The 11,151-nt window shown below is 34.5% G+C and overlaps 1 protein-coding gene and 2 non-coding genes across 3 annotated transcripts; 2 read left to right on the forward strand and 1 right to left on the reverse strand.

Annotated features, from left to right (window-relative positions):
- Window positions 1-518: 518 nt before the first annotated feature.
- On the forward strand, window positions 519-590 carry LOAG_20080. The gene has a single exon. It is a non-coding gene; the product is annotated as a tRNA-Pro (tRNA).
- A 2,592-nt stretch (window positions 591-3,182) lies between these two features.
- On the forward strand, window positions 3,183-3,254 carry LOAG_20081. Its single transcript has one exon. It is a non-coding gene; the product is annotated as a tRNA-Thr (tRNA).
- Window positions 3,255-5,508: 2,254 nt separating this feature from the next.
- Window positions 5,509-8,843, reverse strand: LOAG_09077 (eukaryotic initiation factor 3; the record flags this gene model as incomplete). Its single annotated transcript, XM_003144605.2, has 8 exons — window positions 5,509-5,679; window positions 6,063-6,269; window positions 6,375-6,578; window positions 6,720-6,918; window positions 7,259-7,437; window positions 7,902-8,074; window positions 8,371-8,440; window positions 8,580-8,843. 8 exons carry the CDS (start codon window positions 8,841-8,843, stop codon window positions 5,509-5,511), a joined length of 1,467 nt encoding a protein of 488 aa, XP_003144653.2.
- Window positions 8,844-11,151: the final 2,308 nt, after the last annotated feature.

Consider the following 11,151-nt stretch of genomic DNA (forward strand, 5'->3'; position numbering starts at 1 on the left):
CAATGGGCGACATTTGTAAGTAGTAACATAGTGAACTGGGAGAAATATAAAGGGTGTGTTGTGTGAAGCTGAGTGGAGACCGATAGAATTGGATGAATTGATGCTAAAATTTCTTCTGGTTTATATAAGGAATGTGTGGAGAGAAATTTCGTAACAATCATTACAAATTGATGGTATTTTCACAGATGCAAGAGAAATTTTCATATTAGTTTTCTTTACAAAAGAGGAAATTGAATAGAAATTATTTGACCAGATGTACAGCTTTCTCACAGCTGTATCTAAGATTTGTACATAGGATAAAACTTCTCCAAATTAGTTACCGGATGTAGAATGTGACAGGAAACATTTCTTGACAATTTGTAGATAGTTAACTCCTGACTATTTGAACAAATAATTCTGTGATACAACTATCTCGGTTTTTCTCACATCATCTGCACTGTTTAAGGTTTAAGAATTCGTCAGTTTACATATTAATTTAAGGGTTCATTCTTGGATGGACACCATCAGAAGTGATGACTGGCTGAGTGGTCTAGTGGTATGATTCTCGCTTAGGGTGCGAGAGGTCCCGGGATCAATCCCCGGCTCAGCCCGTGTTTTATAAAAATCGCATCAGACCCAGCGTGTGTACCATTAAGTGGCACTTTGCGCTGACTGATTCAGTCGATGCATCTTCACCTACTGTTAGTTTTATCTAAGGTTTCCTTTCAGAAATCTGCTAGATTTCAACAAACTCACTGATCTCACATCTGACAAATTTCAAATTCACCAAGAAAAACTTTTTTCGCCAATAGTTCTACAATATCACTGAATCTTATTTAAGTGAATTAAGATTTGGTGATTAATGACCTCTAAAATCTTTCGATCTCTTTTCTGATCTTATACTTTTCTGTATTAATCTACGAGACATCAATTGTAAGTAATCTTGTGGTCGTCTCATTAAAATTTCCAATCCTAAGTTCATTTTTTTATAGGACATATTAGAAAGCTATGCCGCTGCGAAAAAATGACCTACTAAGCTGAAGATGAGAATAGGAAGTATGAAGAACTTTGAAGTGTAAAGAGCTGCCTGCACTTGACATTCGATGTCAAGGTGTCGCAAAAGATTTGTCGTGAATAGGCACAAATGGAAACTGAAACGAGAATATTATTGTAAAATGTACCTACTTCCTTCGAAAAAGTATTACTGTAAAGTTTGAACCTTTAGAGTTGCAATCGCTTGCAATGAATTCAGTAAAACAGTTCACTACAACCAATGAAACAACTTATGACGATAACCAAAATAAAATCAAGTAACGAGAGAAAACGATACGCTGTAGAAGATGTAATTTAACAGATGCATGTACGTGTGATGGACGAGATGATAAAAGGAAAAAACCGTGGTTACATGGAGTGGACGAAGTAATGCCCAGAAAACGGCCAGCTCGGATAGAATCACGAGTCCTTTATAGTATACAAGTGGGAGGTGTATACAAGTGTTTACAATGTTTATGAGGGATATTATATATACATAACATGAACAAAGGGGACTCACAACATAATTTCTAGACAGTGCGTTAATAGACGATGCACCCATCACAATGGGCTTTGTTTAGAGCTAATATGAATGGGCGAAAAGAATTGCATTTAAATTGGGTACAACCATTTTAGGTTTCCCGGCATTCTCTACTGGATGAAGTCAATGCTTGCAAGAAACAGTTATTGAATTCGCAGAAGGGCAAATTATTTTGTTGAACTGTGTGTTTGTGACAATCTAGCTTCTTCTTGTTTGTTGATCTTCTGGGTTGATTCCTTGTTCTCTACTGGTTCAAGTTGAGCGATCTCTTCGTTATCTACCTTCAACAATGAATTGAATAAATAAATTCACTGGCTCGATGATGATTTTTCTGCAAGGTAGTTCCAATATGGCGTTCCTTACTGCTTCTTCTTTTGGTCTCTTTGGACTCCTTTAGTTTGGTCAGCTCCCACATGCCTCGAGCAATCTCAGGTTTGTTAATGAGTTAAGTTTATGAGGATCCTATTGTGTTCGTTACCTTAGACTAGCTAAATATTCTTTCCAAATTTTCGGGAAATGTCGGGAATCTTCAGCGAATTTTACCAATCTTTGAAGAGTTTTTTTCCCTGAGATTCAGTTTGTAAGGAAATAAATTCATCACGCTTTCCATTGTCGATAATCGGTGAAATTATTAGAGTGTTTGGCTAAATGAAATCTATGGAGCATACCACTATGCGATCATGGAAATTCACGTCAGTGATCACGTGTCCAGGATACTTTTCATTTCTGCCATTGAAGTACTTAATGCCATCCCATTGATGCCTTTGTTAATTTGATCATGCTTCTGTTTTTAAAGTGAATTATCACATTTGTACTCAGTAGTACCAGACTTTGAGGAAAACCATGAAATACATCAGACAAATGGGTACAGTTTATCAATATCTATGAGGGATACATATACATAATATGATTAAAAGAGATTTACGATATAAGATTGAAACGGTACATTAAGAGACAAACCTTTATACTGTCACAATGGTCTCTTTGTTTATTACCGTATATATGACAACTAATGTAGACGAAGAGAGAGTAAAGAGAGAAGATTTAAAATCAATGTAAATCATAGATACACTGTACAAAACTGCTTGGATTTTCCAATAAATGTGGTAATTAGAGAAAAATGAACATTTTTTAGAAAATAACACGAAATCCAACCTTTAGTTTATGACCTGAGATATTCTGATAAGATCATGAACAAATTGATCTATAGTTGTTAATAATAAGTAGTGAATTAAAAAAGGAATAAAGAAAAGAAATATGGTGACAAAATTGGGGGTCAAAGTTAATATGCATATTAAACTTAATGCTTTAAATTATTGAAGTATGTATATAAAATAAATATGGATTAAACCGAACAAGTAAACAATAAAATGGAGCAAAATGATGTATAAAAAAGTACTATTATTGAGGAAGATTTCACGATAATCTTTAATTTCATTCGGCACTTATCAGTTTACTTATCATTATTGTATGATTGATTATTTGTGATAAGAAAAGTGGAACTTTCATTTCCTCCATCATTTTACAATTCAACTAGCTTATTTATTCGTTATCCCTTTTTTTTAAAAATACAATTTAATCCATTATTGAAATTATTTCCATAAGAAATGTAATTGAGTAATCGTCGTGAGCCTCATTAGCTCAGTGGCAGAGCGTCTGTCTTGTAAACAGAAGGCCGCTGGTTCGATCCCAGCATGAGGCATGTAGAGATTCAAGGATCACTTCTGTAGTTTTTTGTTTCGAATGGAATGAAATTAACAAAATGCAATTCCTTTGTTTGGTTAAATTTTGTGCTTTGGTTTTCCCAAATTACCCAGTGAACTTTACTTCCTAATTATTCCTCGTTTTATGCAATAAATAATATCTGATAAAATCATTTGACATTTGACCCGGAGGATCATTCACATTCCTTGATGTATTTTTGCAACTTTTGGCGAGAAGAAATTTGGCAAAGACTTCCATCCTGCATTTCTCATATTTTTTCAAATTATTGATTTTAGAAAAGAATGCTACCAATAAATTCGCTATTAATGCTATTAGTGCTAAAAAATTCCAAGAGTCATTCACGTCACTGATAAAGTCTTTTTTTTTTAGCTATAAAATCAACTTGAGATTCAAATAAGTCTTGAGTACGAAGTAAGACTGTTTGTCTTATGTCTACATAGACGAAAAAACTTAGGCCATTCAAATTATCAATAAATTCACCAAAACATTATGATACCCGGAAATGCGTACAAACAAACTGATTGGCTGATAAGCTGGCAAGCACATTTTATCACTAAACTTCAATAACACTGCAATTGGTAGTATGCCATCTGAGGAGGGGAAAAGAACGAATTATTTTTTAATTATTATACCTTCCTAAACTAATCAATCTCGTCATTCATTAAATGCGGATGAACCGAAACACTTTATCATTGATCTAACAATGACAACATTCCGAAATATTTACATAAAAACTTTCTGAGAAAAATTTTAAGTTTTAAAATTTTTTAAAATTTAAAAGATTTAAAATTTTTTAAATCACACAATGCTAATTAATTTCAATGGTATATGCAATGTGAGAAATTAATTTCGTAAGAGTAATGTTGCTAAATAAGTTATTTCCTGTTCTGCTCTATCCATTAGTTTGATAAAGTTCCTACATCGTCTGAAAATTGCACACTTTAATTTTGATTTTAATTTTTGAAAAAATAAAAAGATCGAATAAAAAAAAAAATGGACGGAATCCGATTTTCCTCTTCAAGAATAACGTATTGATTTCATCCATTATTTGATTTATAGAATAAAATTTATTGCAGAAATTAAAAAGATCCATGATAAATTAAAATTATTTAAAAAATTATTAAATTAACCTATGAACATCGAAACTTCCGAACTTCCGATTAATCTTGAGAGTCTTTAGGCCAGGTTGATGGTCACAATTACAAAAGAAACAAAACGGTTGATAAGTTCAAAACAAAGAGCTATCTCTCCTGTTACCATCGAATAACAAAACATTCATTATATTTGAGTAAAAGTACTGATAAAAAACTTCGTTTTAAAGCATGAAATAACACAGAATTAAATGCACTGATAAATTGAAATGAAGCATCAAATAACTAAATTGTCACATATCCATTTGTCCGTTGTCGTTTTTAAGTTTACATTTCTTACCTAAATAAACTTTCCTCCGCGTGTGCGACTTTGACAAAATTGGAAAAAAGTGAAATTAGGGAAACTCTGGAGGGAAATTAGATAAACGAATGAATTTGAAGCCAAATTTCAATACAGGAAAATGGAAATTTTCAAGTTTATTACTCAGATTCAGACAACTTTATTTGCCTCTTCTCTTTTGATTTGTTTGAAAGAGACTCCCTTAACTAAATGATCCCCAGTTTTATGCCGCAGAAGAATAAGGCAGTAGAAATCCAGACACCTCCGGAACTATCAATTCATGAATATAATTCAATTCAATAAAGCATTCAGGTTGTTTATTAGGGGAAGACCCACATTATCAACTGACCAATGAATAAGGTAATGCAGCTGAGTCGAATGATATTCATTTAGTTTTTCAAAATTTAGAATACATATAGATTTGGAAACACTACTATATTCTTCCAAATTTCTCCTAGTTTGGTTCTTTTCAGCCTATTTTCCATAAATGAACCATATTTTACGATTGTTTATCAATAATTCCTTCATTCACTCTGTATCTTTTTCGTTCTGATCATTTTCATTTATGAAACCATTTCATTCACAAACAGATTTATTTTAACACAAAACATGTTTGAATGTCAGGCACAAAATATTGGATTAAACATAATTAACCGTCTTTTCAAACTTCACTTATTCTTGACAATTGGATAAACTTCATCGAATTGGAATATACTGTGTAAACTGAGGTAAGACAGTCAATTGTAATATTGCTCTTTAAACCTTATAACAAAATTTAATAAATTCTAATCAAAAAATAATCATTGATGTTCCACTTTGACTGCCGAAAGAATGATACCACCAGTGATAAACTGTTGCATAATCGGATGCGAACGATCCTGTATGACTTGGTGACTACGATAAAAAGCATCCACAATGTGTACTTGTACAGCATGCCTTGCCTTTAACCAGTGATATGCAGAATATAGTGGCTGAAGAAGAAAAACATTTCAAAAAATTCAAATAATGAATTTGAAAACCCACAAAACATCAAAAATTTCAGCAAAGTTTTCAAATCATTAAGCCTCAGAATGCTTGCATGAGTGCAGTAAATGTAGCATCAAAGGTGCGCATCAACGTATAACAATTTAATTGTATGAAACGAGCGAAAACGCTTTTGGAAAGTTGCATGACGAGAAATCAGTATGGCCGCAAATCAATTGCAGAATGATCAATGTGGATAAAGCCAAGCAAAAAGTAATTAGCATAAGGTTACCAATGAACGATAAACTCACTATAACATCTGTTAACGACATTTTCCTATCCTGCCTGCCTCTTCGCTAACTTTTCAGCCGTTATTAAAAAACTTATTTACCTCAGCGATTGGACAATAAATAACAATTGTTGATGACAGACGCAAAGATGACCACGTCCTTTCCAAAATTTCCACCGGATTGATATTTTTACTGGCAATAAATAATATTTCAATTTCACCATTCCGCATCAACTCCCACGCTTGTCTCCGCAAGCGTTGTCTTTCTGTTCTTCTTTCTAACGAACTGTCGACAACTGTTGATGCTTCCTGAAAAAATTTTGAATTTCAAATTTTCTTATTTTCTTTCTTCTTTTTTAATCCATGCTATCAACACGAGTTAAGTTTCAAATTAAGCAATTTCAAGACAAAAACCCTCTCGCCATCGTCTCCATGTGCAGTACTGCCGTTGTCTTCCTTCTCTTGCTGCCTTTCTGCTTCGTCATCCTTCTTGGACAAACTTCCCGCTTCATCCATTCCAATTATTGCTCCTTGTTTTTGATTCATAAGTTCTTCGGTTTCCTCCATAGACTCTTCTAACAAATTGGATATGCACAACGGCAAAAATGCTGAACTAATCTGAAAAATAGTTAACATATTCTGAATTCTAAAAAAAATCGCCAAAAATCCTCCAGTGAATCCACTGTGACAAAATAACTTCTCCGGGAAACCTCCAAATCATCAAAGGAAAACCCAGACTTATATATCACAAAAATAGACCGCTTTATCAAAATCCATGCTATCAACACAAGGAATTGCTTGTGCTATATCTCCACGATGTAGGTGGATACAAGCTCCTGATCCACCCAAACGTGTTAACACGGCAGACGTTAGCAAACCCAAACACTGTTCGAAGACAACACAACGTGAACCGTAGTGTATACCACTGAGAGCCAAGAGATGAGATAACAAGTCAATTCTGGAAATGAAATGAAGCTCATATCAATTATGTCAAAAAAACGAAATTTATATCAGTATCAAATATCAATGAGGGCATCAAACTCACTTATGAGAAGCATCAGCTGGGTAGCATTTTAAACTTAAGGTTTTGAGTTAATGTTAATACCATTGGTAAGTAATGTATGGTAATGCTACCGCTATTACGCATCAGTATAGAATAATCTTGTTTAAAGAAAAACGATATTAAAGTTAAAAGTTATGGTTACTAATTTACAATAAAAGAGTTCTGGCTCCACAAAAGCATCCCCTAATACATTCTTTTTCAACTGATTACCGCCCATAGCAAGATGAAATCATACCTGAGATGTGCGACTCTTTCAGGATCTTTCTTATAGTAAGATTCAGCGATTAAGCGTAGAGTTGGTTTTAAAAGGTAAACGTGATCAGAATGTTTCTTCGCTTTCTTATTGATATATTTATTTTGTGAATAAATCGTACGTTCGGAGAATGATGCACTACCATCAACCAATCTTGCTATCTACAAATTCTTTTCCTATAAAGTCCAACAGCTTCGGGATGGAAAAGTTTAAGTTGGAATGTAAAAGTTAAAGTTGCACACACTTTTTAGATATCACTTTACATTCATTCAGTGAAAATGCCCATCAAGGTGACGAGAGATAGTGACCACTTCATTGTTAAAAACCGTTCTAACTTATTGAAACTTTTCTAATTTGCCTCCAGTCCCAAATTTAATATCAAAAAAGAAGCAGAGGATTTGGAATCTAAAGCCCCTAAGTTTTAACATGTAAAAGCCAATTTAGCATCCATCGACGTCCTTTCTCCCTATTCCTCTGGAAATCCTTAGGATAACTTGTTACTAAAGTTCTGCATAACTTATGTTGATAAATAAATAAGTAATCTGAACAAAACTTTGTATTTAATATGCATGCCAGCGGGTGTTATCCAAGCTTCTGCAAATATTCAACAATGCACTAACATTACCAACTGCTCCGCTGGTACGCCTGTATCTTTCATTTTGATTATTTCATCCTGCGTCACTTTCTGCCTTACTTGTGCCGCATTTGCGCATTCTACTTCCTCTGCTGCTAATCTCGAGATATCTGCTGCATTACTGATACCATTTAATTTGGATGATGAACTTGTACTAACTGTATCTGTAAATATTACAGAACTCCTTACAGTGATACAATAGCACTACATAACAGATCTATAAGAAGTGAGAGGTTTATGAAGTAAACAAAAAACATTGCAAATAATAATGGCAAGTTATTCAACGCAGCATGTCCTTTTAAAGTGCATGACTCTGAGCCAAGCAGATATAAGTGGACCCCAAAAATGACTGTTGACCCAACTGTACAATCACTTCCTTCTTTAAACTGTTATTGGCTAAATGAGGATTAGAACTGTTTTCAGAACTGGCTGTATTCTATATGTCATACAAGAATCATACCAAAATCGAATGCAGCAGCAATATCCGTAATGTTTTCTGGTGCAACGCGTGTTAATTTTCCGGCGGAAACCTAAACAGTATGAATTAAACCACTCCAATCCATCGATTAAAACAAAATGAAGTATATGAAATTTTACATCATAGCTAATACAACTGTTGGAAGACCTTCAAATAAAATGAATCCAAACAGCACCATACAACAAAATTACCTCAAACAATCCGTACGGCTGATCAATTGCACCATCAATTTCAAATCGTAATTTTTCGATCAAAATTTTAGTTTTTCGTGATATTTTGCACACGCGTAAATGTTCGCCTCCCATTTTTTGGATAACAACGTGATTCCCGATTCGTATCATAATAACCGGTAACTGTACTGAAATAACTTTAACATTGATAAGCAGCGAATATACTAATTTAGATGATATACGTGGAAGCTCCTTCACGTGTTCGCAATATATTGTTCTCGGCATCATCTTACTAAAATATTTCTAATATTCCATCTCAGAAGCAAATAAATTCATCCGTCACGGAGAATCTCTCCGATGATTTAGGTCCGTGTCGACAAAACAAGACTAAAATTCAATCCAGTTCGGAATGTTAACTCAATTCATTTCTAATAAACTGCAGAATTCTCATTAATCGGTCCTCTCTCGAACATTTTCGAAATGTCCACCGCATTTGAATCTTACACCAAATCAAAAAGGTTGGTTGATATGAAAAAGCGCTGCTTCACGTTGCTTGGATTCACAATGCAACTATTGTAGCAAAATGAAAAGCAAACTTCAACTGGCCATATACATCAACACTCCCCTCATTTTTGCTTTAATTTTCCTCTGTAAATACTCAACGGTTGAAAACACTCAGAAAATAATTTCCGAAAATGTTCCGAAACCGTAGAATCACCATAATGAATCCTACCACCTTCACCCCACCACTCATAATATTGTCGGTATAACACGCAACACCACATAGAACACCAATTCTGAAATGACAATCACAGCATAGCCCAAACGAAGACAATGTAAAGCTTATCAGGTGAGGAATGAAGATGACTGATCATCCCTACAGTTATCATTTCACGCTCGAGGCAGCTAACTTTGCATGGTTACGAAGTACCCGCACTGACTATCGCCCACTGCTCCCCAAAAACAGAAGGTAGCATCCAGGTGTCAATCCGATCCACGGTGAAAGTGCTCAGAAATAGCACTACCCACACGCAAGCCCTCGTAGTTCCATCGAACTTTATAAATGAGTAAAACCATGTCCAGTCCCTCTCGCACTTTTTCGTTTCTCTGTGTTTTGCAAACACGATGTCTTTTAACCTTTCAAGCATGAAATTGGGAAAACAAACAATGGAAAGAAATAACTTACAAAATATGTGCTTGGATGAATTGTGAACTGATGGTAAACGACCGTTGTTACATGGTAAATTCTTTTACATTTCCATAGAAAGAAAAAAGCAACGGTCCCACAATAGAAGGAACGGGAATAACAGTATGGGGGTTATAGAAAGTTGCTAGTGGCAGTTACTATAACAGCAATTATACGAATGGACTGGGACAGGGTAACTTATGCACATTGAGAAGTCTTTAAATCAGAAAAAAATTAAACAAGGAAAAACACTGAGACCACTGACATGAGTGTAGAAAAATATATTTAAATATGCTAGCACTGAAGAAAAAAAACCACCCCGTGAAATAGCTAACTACTCCGATTTCAAACTCCGCACCAACCCCGATAATGGTATCCCTCGGTCCTGGAAATCCGCAAATTTTGGTTCCTTTAAGTTTGAAATATAACCTCACTTCTTCCAACTATTTCACAGTAGCGCAGCAGCAAGTAATGAGCGTCTGTCGAAAAATACAAATCCATGAAACAAACGAATTTACAATACACAAACTTCAGGTTTGTTTTTTTACTAATGAAGAAAACTAAATACACGTATTTGAGCGTACATAAAACCCCTTTCTATATCCTTATGGGGAACAAAAAATGAATGAGAGTCAGAGCCGGCGATTAAAATCAAGTCAACAACTAATTCAGTATCGAAATTTGATTTGAATTACCATCCAGCCATTCCAGTAATGCACGTTTGTGCATTTCAACGTTTCAACAGGGCATGAAAATCGTCAACAAAAAATGACACAAATTTCATAGAAATTTCTCCAATAACTCACATCAAATTATGACACCATTTTTACAGACATAAGCATCGCACAGATATACATAGTGTGTTCTTTTTTTTTGTACAAACAATTTTTTCGGATATATAAGCAATCATCCCTCGCAGTAGTAAGCTATGGAAAATCATGGCCTTAGACTTTATTAATTCCCAGCCCCTTTTAACTCTCATCTTACAAACGGCGCAGTACCTACACCTGCATCTAAGTCATTTTATAGTTTACCCTGCAATATCGTTCATCCTTGCAGTGTCAAATAACCATCTTTCATCCTCATAAAACACATTTTTCTACCCGAAAGTTCAGAAAATGTCGCAAGAACTTTCAAAGCTACTAAGTTGTCGATACATAAAAATACGGGTAAAACTCTCTGTTCGAAGCTAACGCACCATCTTAAATTTTAAAAACTGACTGTTTACCAAACGTAGCAAATAAAAATTTCCTATTGCACTCACGGCACGACAAGATACTTATAATGTCAAATTTTTGGAAATTCATCAGTAAAACCCACCTGCAACCTAATGTCCCATTCAAACTTGAGGAAAAAGAGGTAAATGCAGGTAGTCAATGAATCTAATACTCATCAACACGAAAGCAT

The sequence above is a fragment of the Loa loa genome (assembly GCF_000183805.2).
Source record: "Loa loa unplaced genomic scaffold supercont3.292, whole genome shotgun sequence".
Lineage (NCBI taxonomy): Eukaryota > Metazoa > Nematoda > Chromadorea > Rhabditida > Onchocercidae > Loa > Loa loa.